The sequence below is a fragment of the Sander lucioperca genome, chromosome 12, assembly GCF_008315115.2.
Source record: "Sander lucioperca isolate FBNREF2018 chromosome 12, SLUC_FBN_1.2, whole genome shotgun sequence".
Lineage (NCBI taxonomy): Eukaryota > Metazoa > Chordata > Actinopteri > Perciformes > Percidae > Sander > Sander lucioperca.
The window spans coordinates 37,412,316-37,434,714 of NC_050184.1; the positions used below are offsets into that span (position 1 = coordinate 37,412,316).

Below are 22,399 nucleotides of genomic sequence, written 5' to 3' on the forward strand. Positions count from 1 at the left end.
CTTGTTTGAAGTGCGTTATCTCTTTTACAAGATATAAACCTGCAGATGGTCCCTTGTGTAACAGAATGCACAAACCACAGTGGAAAAAACTTTATTTAAAAAATGACAACTTCCAAATCAAACCAAGTAAAAGTTAAATAACTAGGGTTTTTTTCTATGAAGAAGACAAAGTCCTGCATCATGGCACAGACAAACATTTACTAAGGAGAGGTTGTTGATGCACAAAACAGAAGACTGCACAGACATCTTTGAACATAAGTTACAAACTGACCCCATCTATGACTCGATCTATTCAATGAACTTCAGCTAAAAGATTTCTAAATACTCAAACGTTAGCAGCAATAGTTCTTTAGACTTAATTAGCCACCTTTCACTTTTTCTTCAATGTTTTGGATAGAAATGATGGAATGACAATGGAACATAAAATAGTCATTTAAAGATTTTTTTTTTGCTTCATAGATCTATGTTCAGAGGAGTTTGATATAACAAAAATCTTTTTCAACATTAGCAGTGCATGAAACAACAAGCCCACCAAATCTGAGTAGCACTTCACTATCCCTTCCAGTGAAATCTAAGGCATTTCTGTGAAGTTCTGTGAGGTTTTCTCCTGGAAATGAACTGTCTCAGGGTTCAAAAAAGGAAAAACTGCATCAATTACTCAGCAAGAAAGCAAGAAAAACAAATAGGACCAGACGGGACACAAAATTTAACCAGAACATAAAAATTGCAACTGGATTCAATGGTGAATTACATATACGTCGTGTCCATGTAAAATTAAAGTTGGGTAGACAAGTGGGCAACACCTGCCATATATTTGATTTATTTAGAGTTCCTACATTTTTACAGTCATATTAACAACCACATGTTGGTATGAAATAGTTCCCTTTTAATGCAGCAATTACAATTAATGAACCAAAAATGAATGTATCAGTCAGAAAACAAATAAAGCTCAACGTATGTAAAATGAAAGATAAAAGCTTTGTAAGCCAAAATGTGAAGTCATATTGTGAGGTGATCCATTGTCACGAAATGTAAGGTGTTTCTTGGATATCTGCAGTATTGCATTTATTAGGATAATAAATTAATTGCATAGATGCATCGTCAGACCTTGGGCGTGTTTTCCGAACATTGGACGGAAGAGTTAAAGGATGTGGACACAGTACCAGCTGTGAACAGCCATGAGACCTACTGTAGCTGGTTATTGCCTGTGAACCTTGTACACAAACTGAATCTACATTTCTCTGGCAGGATGAGGTAAGTTGAGGTTTTGAACATATATTTCTCTTATATTGTTCCCAACTGTTTGGGGCACAACTCTGTAACAATGCATTTGAACCTAGCATTCATAATTCATCCATGATCAGGAGTCATGTTTGCAAAATGCCAACATTTGTGACACAGACAGAACTGAAATGTCTGTAAAAAAAAAACACACACACACACACACACACACACACACACACACACACACACACACACACACACAAACAACACATTAAAGCTTCTTTGACATCAACACTGAAACCAGAACGAGAGAAGTATGCAAACATACAAATTACTATTTCAAGAAAAAAAAAACGTTGAAAACATCTATTTCTCACTATTTGAAGCACACAACACACTATCAAAAATAAAAACAAAACTTCTTTGAAAAATAGGATAAATCTTAAAAGTATTAAAACTGAATTTTAAAAACCTTTAAATAGGAAATGTAAAAAACAAACATGAGGGTGAAAAACAGAAATGCAGAAGTAGATGCAAACACACAACAAATGCCAGTATTAAAGCATCTCCGTACTGGCCATAACAATCAATATAATAAACCTTGGTAGTGTTTTCTGTAGATATAACAGGACAGAGCCACGCTTTACCAATTGATCTCCATGTCTATGTAATAAGAACTTCACACTCTAATAACAACATCTAATTCTTGCTTCAGAAAATGTATGGATGTAATTCAGCTTCCCCTTTTATAAAAGGGAAACGAGGGAAAAAAGCAAAAACACAGCAATACATACTACATTGCTATGTTCAGACAATTGTAAAATATTGTTATTAAAATAAATGAAACATTACTACACTGATGAAAGGAAATCAAAAGAAAGCCTAAATAAATTTAAATCTCTTATTTACAGGCAGCTCTGTGTGATTCCTGTTAAGCAACTTTGGATTTTATCAGGTGGAGCAGCTTAACGTGAACCAATATTTAGAACTTTCTGATAATAATCTCTGGAATGCCTTAAATCTATTTAGCTCTTTTAAAGAAGTCTTCTCTGTGAAATCATCTCTAAATTTTTCTTCTTCTTCTAAATTTCTGATTGTCCAAAGCTTTGTCGAGATTTGTTGGAACTATAAATTATTTGAGAGTCAAGTGCCAAAAAGAAGCGATGCCGCCTCATGTAAGGTATTATACCTGATCAACTTGCTGCGACTTCAGGAGACGCTAGTCCAAGCCAGCACCATATCCGTCTAAAATATGACGCATCAGCTTTTTGAATGATATAGTTTTCTTTCTTTTTTAGGCCTACTGTATTCAAATATTTGCACCTATCAATCAAACTAGGACACATGAAGCTAGAAACACACCAAAACAAAGAATTATGTACAAAAAGGCAGGTTCAACGCCTGAAAGTATCAGACAAAAAAAGTGAAGTTAAATCAGCATATCTTACAAAAAGGTCAAAACAAAGAATGACTCAAAATAAAACATGGTGTTGAGATGTTCTTCTACTGGTTTCATTCTAGCTCTCCGGAGTAATATTACAAAAAGAATATTAATAACGTTCATAAAACCTTTTATGTAGTGTGTGTCTGTGTGTGATTTTTTTTTTTTCTTAACTATTATCAAAATAGATGCTCCTTGTTCTGTTCTTCCCATTGCCATTTCCTCCATCCTTGCTTGTTTGGAGTAAAAGAGTTTGTTTTAAAATATGAGTTTGTAGAAAATATCTTTTTTGTGTCCTTTCTGTGTAACAGTCCGTGTTCCTCCTGGGTGTCTGGTGCCTTACGTGCAGAGTCGCAGTGCCGAGTTTCAGCACTTGGGGCCCTTTGAGAGTCACTACGGCTCCAGAGGAAGATCTGACACAAAGTGACAAGACCAGCCATTACAAACAAGAGCTGCTGCTGCTGCTGCTGCTGCTGCAGCACCGTCTCCTTTTGCAGTAACATTGTAGCCATCAAAAAATGTATGAACATACAGAGACACAAAACAAACAGACACTTGCAAGGATTAAAACCCACCTCGTCACTTGTTATGCTGGTAGGTGTAGGTTGTGTGTTCTGTGGGTGTCTCTATGGCAACAGGTGGTTGGACGGCACTTTCCTGAGAGGGAGGCAGCAAAGATTTAATCCATGAGTGATTGTTTCACATAATTTACATTTTACCTGTTCTAGTGAGAGAAAACAGAGTCATTACCTCAACTGAGATGTTGGTGGAAGGCACTTGGGTGTACTGGGGGATGTAGGTCCCCTGCATAGATGTGTTTGCAGGCATATACTGCAGAGTGGAGATGATAAGTACATTAGACCTGACAGCTACATTGGAAATAACACTGTCAAATAAAGCTGCACTAGACAAGATTTATATGTGAAATTACACCTGTCTTTATCAGCCTAGATTACAAAGGGGAGCTGCAACACAAGTAGAACATGCCATCTGATTCTTACTCTGTTAATTTGCCCAATTTGCCCAAATAAAGGTCAAGTTATCTCCAGCATAAGGATTTGGCAGATCCTTAAAAGCAGTAAAAGCACTCTGATTTCCTTGGTTTCTTTTTGTATAACACAATCATGGACTGGTCAAATTGCCTTGTGCATCTTTAACAGCTAAACATAAATAATAGCTGAATGCTAAATAGTCTGCTCTCTACTGACTGTGCCGCTGCCGCCCATGGAGAGGTGGCTGAGCTGCTGTGTCAGGGGCCCCATCATGGAGGTCGGCTGGATGGACATGGTGTGGTCCATTCCTGGCGTCAGGACTGCTCCCTATAAAGAACAATAACATACAGCAGTGTTAGCAGTTCAAGTTGCCATTAAAACAAAGAGACGGGCAGACAGAATGTGAAGGCAGCAGAATATTAAAAGGCTTCTCCTGCAACAAAAACAAGGAGGAAGGCCAACAGCTTTAAGAGTCAAGATACTCACTGTGGGCGGCATGATGTACGACTGATGATGTAGCCAGGATGGGTTGTGTACCTGCAGGAACAAGAAAGACACACGTGTACCAGAAGATTACATAATATTAAAGCAAAACGCCATACATTTTGCTGTATTGTTTTTAGATTTAAAGCATTTTTTATGGAAACAGCAGGTCAGGGCTTTGTTAAACTCCAGTCCGTCACAGTTTAGCATCTTAACTAACTAACACCGCAGCTTTGAGGGTCTGAAACTACCTGGTAGGTGGACACAGGTGAATGCATGTACGGGGAGAGGGAGGTTGGCCCCATCATCCGGTTGGGGGCGATGCTGTAGGGAGAGGAGTAGAACCTACCAGAAAGAGACACAAAGTTATTAGTCACCACAACATGATCGCACTCCCTCTGGGTATACAAGGGATTTGTCAGAGTAGTAGTACTGACCCATTCTGTAAGGCTGTGGTGGGGTCATAGGTAAGCGTCATTCCTCCCTGGAGAAAAGAGACGGTGTCATTATGAGGCGGATCACACGCAGTGTTGCATTATAAAGCGTTTTTCACAAAAGTCATAGTCATAAGACATGAAGAAATAAACTCACCGTCTCCCCATCTCTCGTCCAGGGCCGGCCGTTCTGCAGATATTTTCCTTGGCTCTGACGCTTCTTCTGGCCTCCGTCAGCAAATTTACACAGCAGGGGTTCTGGCGGCACTGGACCAGTAAGAAAACATGACGTTATATGAAATATATGTTCAGTATCATAAATGTAAAAACTCTTTGGATAAGATTATTTTCTTCAACTTAAATTTCTTTGAATTTTTTTTTTAGGATGCTACATTCAAACAAGATGTCATTTCAAGGAAATCTCACCTGGAACTCCAGGTGGAGTCTTGATATATTTTCCATTGAAATGTTGGATGATGGCTTCACATTTCTCTGTTGACTCCATCCTATAGGAAAGGAAATACTACATGTTTCATAAAAACAATCACTGTGTTTAAAGGTCCCATGGCATGAAAATTTCACTTTATGAGGTTTTTTTTAACATTAATATGAATTCCCCTAGCCTGCCTATGGTCCCCCAGTGGCTAGAAATGACGATAGGTGTAAACTGAGCCCTGGGTATCCTGCTCTGCCTTTGAGAAAATGACGTCATAAGGAGGAAGGTTACCTCCCCTTTCTCTGCTTTGCCTGCCCAGAGAATTTGGCCCGGCCATGAGAAAGAGAGAGACATCATGGCTTGAAAACGAGTGAAGCATGTCAGTTGGTCAAGGCCACACCCCCACCCTCCACCTTGCCCCCCCTCTCTCCTCCTCAATAGCATTTAAAGCTACAGACACAAAAATGGCACGTCCTTAGGAAAGCTCATTGTGGGACTGGCTCTAGTGGCTGTAATTCTGTACCAAGGCTGGATTTCCGGAAAGAGACTTCAGATACAGTATTAGGGGACCAATGAGGCCTATATAAAAGCATCCAAAAAGCAGCATGCCATAGGACCTTTAATAGTAGCAGGTTACAAGGTATCAATGCTGTGTGCTAATATAGCCAGTTGGAGATTTCTTATCTGTGCTGGCCACCAGAGGGCTCACTCACCATGATTAATACTGACATTTGTGCAACTGGATATTTTCTACAAAGCAGCACAAGAGGCTACACCATCACTAATCGACTTAAACCAGCGGTCCTAATGCGTGTGACTAAATAACCAAAGCTTATACCTGGCAAAGCCCACTCCTCGGCTGGTTCCATTAGCATCACGGAGGATGCGTGTGGAAATGGCCTGGCTGAAGGGCTTCAGCATGCTCTCCAGCTCCTGCTCGTCCATGGACATTGGCAGATTGGAGATGTATAAGTTGGTGGGGTCCTGCTCCTGTTGCTGAATGGAGGGAAGCCACGAGAGGATTAATGCACGAGGATGTGGAGCAGACAGAGCTCTTTGTTTTCTCCAATCACAACTGCATTATGATGTCAGGAGCCCTCCAAAAAATCAAGAGCCACACAAAAGCTGCCAGCGAAAATTTGAAGGAATTGATATAACCTTTTAACAGGAAGTGTAAGGTGTCTGCTATTTGGAATGTGGCATGTGCAGGACATTAGACAGTTTAAAAAAAACTGTCTGAGAGAAAGGGTAGAGGGTTTGGAGTTAAAGGTGGATTTCATTTTGGCGTGAGCTACATGGATGAGGTCTAAGGAGAAAAGAGATATGCAGATATGGTGAGATAGTATTCTGGCTGGACTTCAGATGAACCTCTCTCTCTCATTTTGACTCTCTATTTCTGTCTCTTCTACTTTTTTTCATCCAACACGCTCCTTTTCTTCTTCACTCTCCTCTCTCATACTCCATCACCGAGACGTTAATACCAAAAGGGTAGTAGACAGGCCCATTATGTGAGACTAGCCTCTTAGGAGGATGAAAGTGCAGGATCCAGGTAATGTGATATCAAAGCATAATTACATTTCAAATGGCTCTCCATCCATGGATGATCTAAAATGATTATGTGCTCTCGCTCGATGGAGAATCACAGCAGAGACATTTTGGACAAAGACCTTTGGAAATGATCTGAAGAACATCTAAAGCATTGTGCTATCACCGTCCCCAAGGCAAACATTATCATCCTGTTACCTCGGTCATGGTAATATGTCACTTTTATTCAAGCAGTTATATTAATGTGGTAATCCTGACCTTGAATGCATGCACAGTGGCTGGCTCTGTTGGCTTGCATAAATCAGACCAATTATGCATCTTTTCGTAATCTGAATTTGAAATTATTAGAAAACAACCTGAAAGAAACTCCTAAAGTGCCAGTTGCATTTTATCCTTTCAAACTATTTTGTAGGCTTTTTCTTTGCCTCCTGCTCTAACAAATTTAATTTGACCAAGCATCTTGTAAAATAATCTGTATCACCCTCTAACCATTATGCATATTCATTATCTCAGAGTGCAGATGTGATTAAAAACCTGTAAATGCAGTGTGAATTAATTTCCAAGCCATGAATAATGCATGTGTAATCGCTGCGACCTGTGGTGAAGGTGATTTCTCCTTCACCTCCCTCCTCCTCCTCCTCCTCCTCTTCCTCCTCCAAAGCAGTGCTAACAAGAGATGGAGCTTGAACTCATGAAAGCGAGCAGAGAAGACCTGCTGCGGGTTTCAACCGCGAATGAGTCAGAATGAGTCAGAGAGAAATCTGACGCAAACATAAGCCTTGTTGTAAACCCGGAGTGAAGGGGTGAGTGAAATCAAGTTATTCTGTGAGAGAGGAGCCGTATGAATGTCAGTGATCCAGCTTAACGAGAGATCAGCTTTCCCAGGGTGTTCGTGGTGTGCATGTGCGTGTGCGTGTGTGTCATAATCCGGTTGAGGCAAGGCTGGTGAAGTGCATGTGTGATTGTCGTTTGTATGTGTGTGTGTGTGTGTGTGTGTGTGTGTGTGTGTGTGTGTGTTGACAGGGCGGGTGGCTGGGCACAGGGCCCTGCTGACTGGGGAGCTGCTCAGACACTGAGTCAGATGCCACCAGTGAGAACAGACATGTCCTTTGTACAGGGAGCTCAGAGAGCAGACCCTGGGACACACTCCCTCAACACTGTCACCACTATGAAGCATAACACACATACACACATGTACACACATGTACCTGTGTGCATCCATGCACTCTTGTTTTTGAACACACATATTCTACAATGCATTAATACCCATAAATACACAAATTTAAGCATATACCCAGTGCACCACCTGGCAAACGCACAAGCGCGCACGCACACACAAACTGAGGCTTAATTGGCTTATATTCCTGAGCCGTGGCTCATATATATATAAAAAAAAACAAAAACATGAGGAGAGCGCTAGATAGAGAAAGAGCTCTCAATAGCTTCAACAGAGAGATGTATAAGAAGCAGATAATGCAGAGGAACAACCTTTCTGCTGTAAGGTTAATAATTCAGCATTTCATTTGTAATGAATAATTCATCATTCAACTTTTCGCTGAGTCCCTGTCAAAATGCCTGAAATGTTTTTGTTCTTTTCATTTGCTGAAAACTCTTTTAACTGACCAATAGTTCAATTTAAGCTGATACCAAGTCGTAAGAAATAAACCCACCAAATATTGACATCTCAAATGGGGTTCTTACCTTGGCCATCTGAGCCTGCACTCCACCAGCCTTCAGCGCTGTCACCGCCTTCTGAGCTGAGGACGGACTGTCAAAGTCAACAAAGCCATAGCCTGCAGGGACCGAGACATACAGCAAGACATACACGTTATGACAATGATATATGCATACCGCAGGACTCTGTGGACACAGGCATGTAATGTGAGCTCATGAAGCACTCATTGTATTTAAATCTGAAGAGACAGCCAGTTCGTTTTGGACTGTGCTTCTTCACGGAGGACAGATGTCGAGTTATACAACACTGCCCATATTATCACACAATGCACACCTGTTAGGTAGGTGTAGTGTGAAGCTTAACACACAGTAAACACTGGGCGACTAAATGCAAACAACTTTATTGAAAAGAATGTATCAGCAATGTGCTGTAACTGCAATCTGTAACTTTCTTAAACTACAGCAGAGATGAGAAACTCTTTAGTGTTATGCTGACGTTATTTCACCTGTTTGTTGTTGATAAGCAGTGAAGATATCATCAACTGACAAGATAGTGTTGGTGAATACATTATCTACTGACTTTGTGAACTAGACAGGTGCTACCCAACAAAACCAAACATAGTAGTGTATGGGGTGCATCCAACCATGGAAAATTATTTTTTCCTGTTTACTAGCTGAAGCTCAATCTGCAACTTTTTCAATCAGTCGATTAAATGTTTGTCATTCTTCAAGCAAAAATGTTACAAGTTCTGTTTCAGCTTCTCAAATGTGAATATTTTGTAGTTTTCTTTTTTCTAACATTTTTTATACCAAACGATTGATCGAGCAATCAAGAAAAAAATCAGCAGATGAATCAATTAATCAAAGTTTACAAACATTGGTTGCAGCCTTAATCATAATAGAACAATGGCACCTGATAGGCTTGAAGTACCTAGAACATAGATTACTTTAACAAATGTAAAAGTTCGTCGTAACGTAAACATTCTTCAAGAAGGCACCGAATTTACAAATACCTATTGGCTAAACCAATAGGTATTTTCAAAACAAAATTAATTTAAACATTGATGAACAATTTAAATAACACTTTGGCACCTTTGTTCAACAGTAACTGTGACCCAGCTGATGCCTTTATGCCTCACCTTTGCACTTGTTGGTGGTCTTGTCCAGGATGGCCTTGGTGGACACTATTTTCCCATACCTGAAAAACAGTGAGGTTTACACTCATGGATCATCCTTGCAGTGCAAACAATTACTTATTTACATTCAGTATTTGCATTGCGACATTGCTGAGGCAATCTAAACTTAACACAACCTAAGGAGTTGTGCTCCATGATGACTGAATTATAATTCACTTGGCTGATTCAGCGCAATGACACTGAATATAATTACACCATCTGATAATAAATGATGTGCACAGGGAAATCTTTAGAGAGGGGGTGGGACATAAATTAAATTCAATTAAATTAAAAAAATGTCCTGTGGGTTTCTGCATGCTAGAAAAACACTATAGATTACCCATATCTTATTCCATCCTGCTTTCACACAGATGTCAATAGGGATCATAACTCAAGGGGAATCCAACATGACAATAAGGTAAAAATAAATGTGTGCATTTTCAGATAGTTTCACAATGTACTATCAATATTAAAATCCTGCATAATCTATTTAGCTGGCTAGCTATATACACTGCTGATGCATAAGATAGTGCCTGGCTCAGGCAAATGCTTGTTTGCAGAGTGTCTATCGGTTCCCATCTCTCCAGGCATGTGCATACAGTGTAATCTGATATGCCTCTCCTTGGCTGTCCTGTCCGATGCTGGCTCCCAGCCATACTCTCATTCTACTAACCAGCTTTTTTCTAGGCAGCGTTCTGCCCTCCACAGGGTCTTAGTGCCTCTCACAATGCAAACCAGCTTTCATCCAGTGACACTGCACCACTGCCACATTTCATCCAGACAGGAAGAGTCACTTTCATAATATATTCTATTAGTAAGGATTATGCGATGACCTGCTAAAATTGTAATATGACAGTTCATCTGTTGGATTATTCCAAATTGGAAAGGAAATTGTTTCTTTTAAGTTAATTTAGGATTACTTCCCCTTTAGAAAAAAAATCTGTAAATCTTTATCCCTTTACCAAGGTGGCATAAGGTCACCCGTTAAAATTATTACATTTTTACAGGAATATACAACAATTCTAAATTAATTCTGAATGATACTACATGTTGTGAATAAAAATATTGAAATATTGAATACACTCTAGGTGCTTTCCGACCAGATAGTACTTCTTCATACTACTAAGCAGTTCTAAGAACTACTCTCCCCCAAAATCTTTTTTTCCGTTTGCATTCCCACTGGCCAAGTGGCCATAGGGACTGGTAGGAGGGGTAAGGGAGTGACGCAAGCACGGCAACGGTCTTTATAGCATCGTCATTAGACCTTAGCGCCACATGCAACAACAACAAAGCAGCATGGAGGAGGCCGTCGGAATGTTCCTTATATTTGTTATAATGTTTATTATACTCGGAACAGACCCCGCCTCTGCCTGCTGCGCTGTGGACGTGTGTGTGTGTGACAGCCGGCGAGCCGCAGGACACGCTTGTGGCGTTTAACTCCGAAAAGAGAGTTAACCACAGGTTCCCGTTAATCTTATGATGGACATGTGTTGTGATATTTAAACAAACGAACTGTCAACGGCGAAATAAAAGCCTCTTATTTACGAGAGCGGTCTGAGAGACCTCCATCTTACAGCGAGGTGTCTGAGCATGACTGGCCGAGCGACGAGCTAGTTGCCGGGGCAGGCGCTTGCTGGCTGTCGCCTCACTTCATGGAGCTTCTCAACTCCGAAAACTTTGAAGCAAATTGTCAATTCGGCATCAATTTAAGCAAAACTGCCTATATTCGAAATCTAAACAGTTAATTTCTCGCCTAAAACATTGTCAGAAGTGAATTTAATGATGAATAAGATGGTGAAAATTGTTAAAAATGGCCTGTTGTTGGTTGTTGCTCTGTCTGCAAGTTCCGAATTGGCAGTGGGCGTGACTTATAAGTTCGACCAATCAAGTACACCTAGGAAAAGGGAAAAGACCCTGCTCTGAAGTAGGAGCTAAAAAAGTACACTACTGCGGCCAGAGGAACTTAAAAATCCCCAAATTTTTCCTGTCGGAACGGGACGAAAAAAGTGTTCTAGGAACGTTTAGTTCTAAGAACTGCAAAAATCCCTCGGGTCGGAAAGCCCCTATTATGTTCAGATTTTACTTCAATATATATATATATCAAATTTACAAAATACAAAGGCAATGCAAGAAGACCAAAACATCATTAATTTGATCCTAAAATACGGTTTATCATCAAAGTTCACATTATAGAACTCTCTCCCTCTTTCTGCTTAATTGTCAATCCACTGAAACATATTCATACTCAGTGGCTTTTAATAGTGTCTGATTTCCTGTTTATCTTCATTTTTTGGTCTTATCTGTGTTTATACGCTACATTAAAACACTTTGATGTGTTTTTGATAAATATATTTTTATTTTACTTGACATTCAAGGCATCACAGACAGATATTGTATGTTCTAATCATTTATCCTATACACATTCGCTGCCAATTCACTATTAAACATTACCATTTCTGATTCTAAGCCATAAAATGCGACCAACTGGACTGGATGGATATGCCAACATTGTTTATATATATATATATATATATATATATATACAGTGAGGAAAATAAGTATTTGAACACCCTGCTATTTTGCAAGTTCTCCCACTTAGAAAACATAGAGGGGTCTGAAATTGTCATCGTAGGTGCATGTCCACTGTGAGAGACAATCTAAAAAAAAAAATCCAGAAATCACAATGTATGATTTTTTTAACTATTTATTTGTATGATACAGCTGCAAATAAGTATTTGATCACCTGAGAAAATCAATGTTAATATTTGGTACAGTAGCCTTTGTTTGCAATTACAGAGGTCAAACGTTTCCTGTAGTTTTTCACCAGGTTTGCACACACTGCAGGAGGGATTTTGGCCCACTCCTCCACACAGATCTTCTCTAGATCAGTCAGGTTTCTGGGCTGTCGCTGAGAAACACGGAGTTTGAGCTCCCTCCAAAGATTCTCTATTGGGTTTAGGTCTGGAGACTGGCTAGGCCACGCCAGAACCTTGATATGCTTCTTACAGAGCCACTCCTTGGTTATCCTGGCTGTGTGCTTCGGGTCATTGTCATGTTGGAAGACCCAGCCTCGACCCATCTTCAATGCTCTAACTGAGGGAAGGAGGTTGTTCCCCCAACTCTCGCAATACATGGCCCCGGTCATCCTCTCCTTAATACAGTGCAGTCGCCCTGTCCCATGTGCCGAAAAACACCCCCAAAGCATGATGCTACCACCCCCATGCTTCACAGTAGGGATGGTGTTCTTGGGATGGTACTCATCATTCTTCTTCCTCCAAACACGGTTAGTGGAATTATGACCAAAAAGTTCTATTTTGGTCTCATCTGACCACATGACTTTCTCCCATGACTCCTCTGGATCATCCAAATGGTCATTGGCAAACTTAAGACGGGCCTTGACGTGCTGGTTTAAGCAGGGGAACCTTCCGTGCCACGCATGATTTCAAACCATGACGTCTTAGTGTATTACCAACAGTAACCTTGGAAACGGTGGTCCCAGCTCTTTTCAGGTCATTGACCAGCTCCTCCCGTGTAGTTCTGGGCTGATTTCTCACCTTTCTTAGGATCATTGAGACCCCACGAGGTGAGATCTTGCATGGAGCCCCAGTCCGAGGGAGATTGACAGTCATGTTTAGCTTCTTCCATTTTCTAATGATTGCTCCAACAGTGGACCTTTTTTCACCAAGCTGATTGGCAATTTCCCCATAGCCCTTTCCAGCCTTGTGGAGGTGTACAATTTTGTCTCTAGTGTCTTTGGACAGCTCTTTGGTCTTGGCCATGTTAGTAGTTGGATTCTTACTGATTGTATGGGGTGGACAGGTGTCTTCATGCAGCTAACAACCTCAAACAGGGGCATCTAATTTAGGATAATAAATGGAGTGGAGGTGGACATTTTAAAGGCAGACTAACAGGTCTTTGAGGGTCAGAATTCTAGCTGATAGACAGGTGTTCAAATACTTATTTGCAGCTGTATCATACAAATAAATAGTTAAAAAATCATATATTGTGATTTCTGGATTTTGTTTTTTAGATTATGTCTCTCACAGTGGACATGCACCTACGATGACAATTTCAGACCCCTTCATGATTTCTAAGTGGGAGAACTTGCAAAATAGAAGGGTGTTCAAATACTTATTTTCCTCACTGTATATATATACACACTGATCTATGACTTCACATTATGACTAGCATTTAAGCCTGTGAGCTCTACTTGCTGCACTCCCCTGCTTACACAGTAGAGATACCCATGTACTGAATTGCGCTCAGAGGTCTCGGATTATGTGATGCAGAGCGAAAAGAGGGCCAGGAGACTCAGCCATGTGTGAGAGAGCATAGCATAGTCCAGCCCCATGTCCATCCATGGTCAACCACCAGAAACGGACCAGGGCGAGAGAACCAGAGCGGCAGCGAGGCACCCAGAGAGACAACTGCAGGGGCCGGAGATGGAGAACCAACCCCCATCCCGTCCTCTCATCCCTCGCTCCCTACACAGTACAGCTCAAAGCGTGCATATACAATGCTCAGTGTGGGGGAGGGGAGCTTTGGGAGTGTTGTGTCCTAATACTATGCACACATTTCCTGTTTAAACTTAGAGTTAACTAAGTCAAATTCCCTCCATGACTCGTACGCCTACTGTTTTACATCTTCATCTACAAACACTTCCCCTATTAACTATTATTGGATACAGTATCCTCTCTCAGTCTAGTTTATCCGAGAATTACATTGATCTTAATGTGCTCTGCTAAAAGGCAAATTTCATGCAGTGATTTTATCTGCTCTGTAAAAGCAGAAATATGAGAACTACCCCCACAGAACACCACCTGACATACAAACCCTGAACTCCATTCACTCCTCCCCCTCTGATTCTCTCCCACCCCCCACCTTCATGCCATTGCCCTTGTTTGTCTTTCCCTTTCCCTTGGGCTCACCGTTTCCTGTAGGGTTGGGCAGCCTCATGTGAGCCATATCTTCCAGACAGCTGTAAAATAGCAGGCCTCTCCCTCCCTCTCTCCCTTATTCAATCTCTCTCGCCCCCTTTTCCCTCCTTTTCTCTTACTCCTCTCCTCTGCTCTTCTGGTCCTCATCACCAGGCTCCAGAATTCAATTAAGTGAACCCAGACCATTCATCTCAGCCCTATTTTGGTTTGATGTCTTCGACTGAAGTCCTAACAAACATATCAGATGGATTGGATGATGCTGTTGTTTGATGTCTGACTACATGCTGCCCACAACAGAGTTTTCACAGACTCACAGTGATGAGCAACATAATGTGGTATTTATAGTGCAGAATATGACTTTGAATTAGGACAGCATAGTCTCATTGTCATCATACTGTTTGATGATAATCTACAAGACTAAAGCACAGAGGAGCAATAACTCATGTAGGTCACAACTAAAGTCTAAAAAGGAGCAAGAGAAGAGACATACAGAAAGAATTAGCGTGAGAGAGGGAGACTAGACATTCTGTGCCTAGTTGTTGGAAAGTCTGTGCTTAGCTGTGCCAAAGTGAAAGGACTTAGTTTGCTGCCAAAATGATTGTTGGTTTTTCCACAAGGCCACTAAATGATGGGCCTTTAAAACATATGGATGAAAATATGGCCCTCTTCTTCGCTCGAGACATACATGCTAAGGTGTGGTTTAGCATTAATGTGCATTTCAAGTGTAAGGAAGTTCTGCAAGTATGTAGTCATGCAATCCTTGGTGTATTCAGCCAGACAGCCAGCCAGCCATAGCCCATTTATCCATGTACCCATCACTCTATCTTAATCTAGTCTGCAACTCTAACCTGGTTAATGTGCGCAGTGGTGGTCAGAGAGAGATTTATTGGATGTAGATATAGAAGTTGGAGAATTGGTTTTTGGGTGACTTACGGCTGACAGAGTTTGACCAGATCCTGGTCTGTGGTTCCTGGATGGAGGCCACGGATGTAGAGGTTGGTTTTGCTCAGCTGCTCTCCCCCATTGCAACTGCTGCCATTGCTGATGGAGGTGGTGTTGCTGCTATTGTTGTTGTTGTTGGGGCTTGGAGGAGCCATCTGATGGTTGTAGGGGGACACATACGTCTGCTGCAGAACAAATACAGGGCAAAGTCAGATTTGGTTTTGGTTCAATCGTACACAAAGCAGATACTTCTTTAGGTACATGAAATTAAATTTGTACACTGATGCAGTACTGTAGGTAACTGGATATGGAATGGTTTACTAACTGACTTGCTCAAACTACAGGCTTATGAGGAATAAGGTAAATAAAGACACAATTAGCCAGAACATTTGTAACAGTGGCTGTTTAACCCAGTGAGATGGTGGCAAAAGTATCCAAATGGGGCCACAGAGTCAGAGCCAGGATATCAATAGCAATATAGCTGCTTCATCTGGCTCGATAGGTCAGGTGAGATGAGATCTTTTTTTTATTTATTTTTTTTTAGATATGTACAGTAAAAATAAGTTATATAATACAAACATTAATATTATGCAATGTATATACTAGGGCTCTGAAATTAATCAAATTTTGATAGGGATTTCAATTTTGTCTTGTGTTCTGAATGACCCGCGCACTTTCACTCCTCCCAAAGGCTAAACTCACTCAGCCAATAGTCAGCGAACTCCTGTTTGTGGTATCTGGTGGCATTTAAAAATCACATGTACAATTCCAGTAAAATCCTACATTAAAAAGTTTAAATGTATCAATATATTACAGGCTCTGAATGTGCTCTTGTTTAACAGAGATAAGAATCATACAAATCATCAGCTTCAATGTTACACAGATACTTGAAACATTGACTGTTAAAATGAATCAGCTTCTCCATAAGCAGCCAGCAGCAAAATAGTCTCTTCAGGACACCCTGCTTGGGCAGGAGATAAATGATTGGTGGCCCTACACGTCAATGTCCACTATCAGTTTGTGCAAAAATGAAGGAAGGATGGCAATATTTTTGGAATATTAAGTATGACCCAGTCTTTAATGTTGTAAGACTGAATATCTTAATAGACTAGCTTTTATTAACTAATTATATAAGACAATTATACACCCTGTCTTAATGTCATCAGGGACTTATTTAAATAATATTTCTTTGTTTGCAAAAACAAGGACATGGTACACTGATTGTAATGGAAATCTATTACATGTTGTCTACGAAACACAGTATTCCTTGTTGTTTTGATTGTAATTGTTGAAACCTTACCTTTAATATTATATCTTTAAGTGTGTAATACAAACTGACCTACTTTTGAATAGGATTTTAGAGAAATGCTACTTTTGGCAGAAACGTAAACTGTAAAAATGTATGGCATACATGGGAACTATACTTTGCCTATCTTGTACTGATAGTGAGCTCATTTACATGTAAAATGACACGTATAACATTAAAATCTGGTTGGAATTAAACTGGCTGAGAGCCACATTGCTACAAGAGAGGCTTTTATGTTGTGGGTTGAAGCTGGAAGGGTTTTTGCAAACAGTTTTCATTGGGAGTATTTGAAACAGTTCCAATTAAAACTGTTCACAGGGAGATCTGTGGATTGTCCACAGTAACCAGGACATTGTTTCTGGAAAAAAATAAGCATAAATGTAACCACACATAAGACAGTGATAAGATAACTTAAATGTATATGCAGATGTGTGCGCACATAATAATTTTATGCAATGGCTGTTTTCAATATTTGCATTTAAAAACATATATTAATACTATGGTTCATGGTTAGGAATAAACTAAATCAAACTGATATGGAGGTAAAAGTTTGGCCTTGGTGTTGCCTTCCTCCCAGGGCTGGCAGAGGAGGAACTGTTTGATTAGTTAGGGTCAGCGGCTCTACCCCAGGGAACAATGGGATTGCTTGTTGAACACCACAAGGTCAGCTCTGGACCAACAGCTTATTAACAGAGAGGGAGTTGTCAAAACAGAGAGGGAGTTGCTAGAATCAAGCTAATTATGACCTCTCGATTTTTCTGCTAGATCTATTCTAAGCAGCTGGTACAAGTTTAATTCCAGAAACACAAAACCATGAGAAAACATCATTGACATAACATCACATTTCTATGCAGTGCCTGGGCAGGAAGAAAGAAAAACCAACCAACCATGTGTGCGCCAACCAACCACGACCAATCAAAAGAGCTGAGCTCACTAACCGCATTTTTATTGGTCACACGTCACGTCAGTCGACACAGAAGTTTTTTTTTTTTTTTCTTTCTTTTCTTCAGAAGTTCAACAACAACAACAAAAGCCTAAAATCGGTAGCAGGGAAACGGGATAAAGCTGTATTAAATATGTCAACGTTCCAACGTTTATTAGTACTTTATTTTGCATTGTGTGCAATATAAACTCACAAACAAATGTGTTCCTGAGCTGTGAAAGACTTGTGTGGAAGCAAAACATAACATTTAGCTAGCTAGCTGGATGTCCTGCCGATGGAAGGTAACGTTAACGTTAGCTAGCTGTTATTTTTTAACACTTAGCTACGTTACATGCACCCATTAAATGTATTACCTGGTCTAACAGTAGTTTCGTTCCTCGCAAAACTTTGTTCAACATGAAGTAAAACTTTAAGCCGCTTTCAGACGTGGAATCTATAAAACGTCAATATGACGATCTAACAAACGGTAACTTTTATAACGTTACTGTGTTTTTGATAACAGTAAAGGTAATTTCCTTGTGTTCCCTCTACATAGACCAGATGAATATCAAACCTAGATCTATAGCCAGCTGATGTCTGATCTACAGACAGGATTATACCTAGGAAAATGTACATATTATTGAAGATACATCAAAGCATGTATGATGATGTATGCTTGAAACATGAATGCAATATCCCCTAATACAAAGCCGTTTTTACATAACAGCTAAACCCAGAAAACAGGACAAATGTGTACTCTGATATCTCTTATTACTTAATGGTTGTGTAATAGCAACGTCCTTTCAGACACTACAGACATGAGTAGCAACACCAATGATTCTTTTGCAAGCTATCGTATCCACGCTACCCAGCTTTTGTTTTCCAAACGGTCTAGGAATCAGCTGTCAGAACATACTTCTGTCTTTTTAGTCAAACTGAGAGAATCACAGTGCCCATTCATCTCGGTCCTCTTCTCTAATCTCCCTCTATTCTTAAGCATCAATAGTACACTGTTTTTTTCCACAATCACAGCCTCTTCCTGTGCTTTCCCTTGCCTTGACTGTAGGCAGCCCACACAGACTATCAGGAGGGATGCACCTGCAGAGGCCTGGGGAGATAGGATCTGACGGGAGACCGAGTCCGAGCCCAAGCCTGGCTAGTGAGGCCTGTCTAATTAGGGTCTGAGCTTGTTAGCGGAAAACACTAATCCCTCTCATGTGCTCTCAAGTCAGAAGGTAGTGTCTCATTAAGACCGCTCTGCTGGGCTCCTTTTGAGAAAAACATGGCAGTGAGTCAGAACCACACCTACTCCCCACCTGCCCAACCACCAGCTCCAGGTGTTTTGTCACCTATGTAAGGTAATGCCAAACACAGACAAATATGTGTTCAGAACAACACAAATGCAGTTAGAAAGGGAAGGTTGGAAAGTATGTCCAGAGTCTTAAATGTGCATGATTGGGGATCACAATTTCACGTAATCACATAAGGTGGCATATCTGCTCAGTTTGTCTGTGCCCAAAACCTGACCTCCTGTCATGTTACTAATTTTCTTCCTACTTGTTACTCTTTAGACCACATAATCTTTTTAAATTGTTCCTCACATGCATCACAGTGTCATATCTGAGCATTCTTTACATTCCACTGAAATACACAATTTTTTGTGTGGGACATGTTTTGGTTCAAGCTGTCATCGTTAAATAGAACTACATTACAATAAATACACAAGAGAGAACAATAAGTGCCAAGTGAGGCAGGATGTATACCTTTAACTCTATATAGCAAAGATACAAGTCTGATTGTCAGATGCTTGAATGATGTATCTCTCTGGCAACACAAACATTTTGTGCAACTGATAATGAGCTCTTCTTAAGGTCACATTTAGTTATTTTATTTAATAACATATTCTCATCCCAATATAAACATATAGTTGCCTACAAAACTCTAGGAAAAGTACTTATTTTAATTTAAAAAAGTGTCAAACATTCATTATTTGAATTAGTTCCAAAATTAAATGTATTTTGCTTATCATTATCAACATAATTCTACTTCTATTACCATACAGTAGCATTTCAATAATGTACAAGTAAATAATCTCTATATTGCCAGAACAGTTATTATGCTGTGCAAGTGCATGCTTATGAATACATGACATATTGTATCTTGAATGAGACAGAAATATCTGAAATGTGGAGTCCTACCTGCTTGGCTAAAGAAACTTTAAAAGGCACCATGGAAAAGATCATAGTTTAACAGACAAAATCTCTTTATATTATATTTCTGCAGCTGCAAGAAAATTTGTGAAAGGTGGGAAGAACCAAATAAGAAAAGTAATGGAAATCCTTGGCGTCCTTTGGCTAAAAAGGTGAGACGTCTCCTTGCTCTTCTTCTCCTGACCCAGTCCAGTTTCATAAAAAAAACAGAAAAATCCTACAGACGGTTAAAAAAGAGTCTGTTTTCAAGGGGTATCGATCACTCTAAAGAGAGCAAAAATTCTTAGGACGTGATTAATCAGTTAGGAGGAATGTTATGGCTCTCTTCTCCATGTAGACTGAACCACTGACAGACAAGAAATCAAGGTATGTGGAACACACAGGGGAGGAAGAAAAAACAATGGGGGGGGAGTTAATCGAAAGCAGAGGAAAGCGGGATCTCTTAATCCTTTTCTTTTCTCCGCCCTTTTTCCCGTAGTAAAAGACAGACCAGGGGTTACCACTTGATTTTGGATTTACAAGCCTTCCCTCTTTGTGACTTTGGCGCTTGAACAATGCGAAATGTGTATAAAAAAGGGAAAAGGTCAAAGGTTTCATGTCTTCTTTTAAGGTTTTAGGGTTTAAGTTTGCAAAACTCCTCTTGAAATGAGCATATTGTCTGAATTCAGGATTCTAGGAATTCCAGGTCATTAATCTGAGCAATCTGAATTCCTCTCAGCCTCCAGGCAGGGCAGGGAATAACACAGGGAAGGAGGGAGGTATTTGATTTCAGCTTTGTTCAAACGTTATTTAAAAAATGCTGAGAGTCACGCATCGACATACATCACTTAAGAGACATTTCTTAATAGTTTAACAATTTCTTCAAGAATCAGCACTATACTCCTAGACATGACTAACTAGTTTACACTGTTGCTGAAAACCTGTAATTTTCTCTATGTCCCATAATAATAAAAGGTAGTTGAACATGTCCCTCCATGAATTATTCATGAGAATACAAGCTAATCAATATTAGACCTTATATATTGTTCCAGCTCTGTTGTCATTGCTGTATAACGGATATTCACATGCCATACAGCCACATTTATTACATCTACATGAGCCTTATTACATGGGCTCTGTAACTTTCCTCTTTTCCATAGTGCCATGCAAAACCCCCCTCAGTCATCAGTTGGACTGAAGGGGTGGGGCATATCGGTACGCGTAAAAGAGGAGAGAAAAAAACTTTACTAACTTGTGGTTAATTCAATGAAAACATAACCTAAATATTACGCATTTGATTCAACCCCCATGAATTCACATTTAAGTCGAATATAATTAGCCTTTATTAGCTTGTTTACAGCCTTACAAGCATCTACAATACATGTATAAGCTGATCTCTACGTGCAGGCTGGGTGTAGGAAGAGAACAGCGACCGTATCGGGGGAAAAAACCCGAAAGCAAACTGTTGTAGTTACCTACAGGCAACAATGTAACGGGCGCAGTGTTAGTTTGCAACAGTGTAGCAACAACATAAGAAAGCCGATAGCAAAGGTTTGCAACAGCAAGTAAGAGAGTTTAAACGTCGCCAGTGATCCACTTTCAAGGACACTGCAGCTTAAACAGCCGAGCAGCTTTTAACTGAAGGGCTCGAACACCGCATCGAGAAATTACTCACTGTCACAGAAAGAAAGAGGGTAGAAGTGGGATGTGGGTGTTGTTATTTACCTTCTTGGTGTTTTTGCCGGTGTAGCCGTTGTACGGGTTGAATCCTGTCCTTGACGACACAGAGAGCAGCATTTTTACACGGCACTGTGTCCGGAGGAGCGGAGAGCCAGGCAGTCAGCTGACGTCAGCTAGGGAAATTGAGCCAGGAACAGCGGTAGTGATTGGAGTCGCTCTTCCCAGCACTCTGATGTGCTCCACACACTACACTGCCTATATGCTTATGTGTGATTTCTCACTTTATCTTAGGGTTTCATGCCCACAAGCTTTCTCCTCAACCACTAAATGATAATGAAGGAAATAAATACCAAGATATTGCTGGAAATATATAACATTCCACTGTACAAGTGCTCATCCAAATAACCCTGTAGAGTTTAGGATTTGGTAAAGAAATTGTGATTTTAAGACTTTGTGCAAAAGCGATCATATTGCCCCCTTCAGTAAATATTAGTCGCAGCTGGTTTTAGTGTCAGGCTAACTGTGCTTCAGGTCAAGAGGCAATAATGCACCATAGCCCACTATTTTCTAAGTAGGAAGACATGACTCACAGTGACCTGGAATAAGTTGTACAAACGTTTTGGAAAAGTAAAAACCTCTCCCTAAGCTGACTGTAGGTAGTGGCAAGTTAACGGAATCAGCTAAACTATCTGGAAAATTGTGTTCAGAAAAAGTGCAGTTTTCATACAAATATAGATGCAGAAGGTAGCATAGTGTTCATTTCTCAAGTTTAAAATGTAAATGTTATCCAGTTTTGATTAATCTGCCATAAAGGGTAAATCAGGGTATTTTCAGCCAGTCTATTATTTTCTCCGTTTTTTGCCATAATGACAATGACAAATGGAGAGTGAGCTTTATGTAGCTCCAAGTGTTGAGGAGCAATGCCCTCCCAAGCATACACACAGGATCAACTCCAAAAAGTGAATAAGTTTGAGCTGATCTGAGGGACACTTTAAATTAAAGCTGCAAGCAGCAATGAA

At 40.2% G+C, this 22,399-nt stretch overlaps 1 protein-coding gene across 2 annotated transcripts; it reads right to left on the bottom strand.

Moving 5' to 3' along the window:
* Nucleotides 1–76: 76 nt before the first annotated feature.
* rbms2b (RNA binding motif, single stranded interacting protein 2b) lies at nt 77–21,633 on the bottom strand. 2 transcript variants are annotated; one of them, XM_036007926.1, is made up of 15 exons: nt 21,426–21,633; nt 15,275–15,468; nt 9,369–9,427; nt 8,257–8,348; nt 5,849–6,006; nt 5,001–5,080; nt 4,732–4,841; nt 4,578–4,624; nt 4,392–4,485; nt 4,144–4,194; nt 3,874–3,984; nt 3,416–3,496; nt 3,237–3,322; nt 3,136–3,138; nt 77–3,080 (listed from the first exon to the last, which is right to left on the bottom strand). In XM_036007926.1, the coding sequence occupies exons 1-13, from the start codon at nt 21,495–21,497 to the stop codon at nt 3,245–3,247; spliced, it is 1,227 nt and encodes a 408-aa protein (XP_035863819.1). In that variant the 5' UTR covers nt 21,498–21,633; the 3' UTR covers nt 77–3,080; nt 3,136–3,138; nt 3,237–3,244. The 2 variants fall into 2 exon arrangements, with proteins under 2 accessions (XP_035863819.1, XP_031139177.1); XM_031283317.2 differs by lacking the exon at nt 3,136–3,138 and having other exon boundaries at nt 77–3,078; nt 3,241–3,322.
* Between the last annotated feature and the right edge of the window lie 766 nt (nt 21,634–22,399).

Bases quoted from the DNA above. Each gene is read 5' to 3' on its own strand.
- rbms2b (XM_031283317.2), bottom strand. From the start codon at position 21,497: ATGCTGCTCTCTGTGTCGTCAAGGACAGGATTCAACCCGTACAACGGC. The intron at 4,625-4,731 runs GTGAGTTTATTT...TCTTTTCTCCAG, and splicing joins GGACGAGAGATGGGGAGACG to GGAGGAATGACGCTTACCTA. The intron at 4,195-4,391 runs GTAGTTTCAGAC...TTGTTCCTGCAG, and splicing joins CACCTGTGTCCACCTACCAG to GTACACAACCCATCCTGGCT.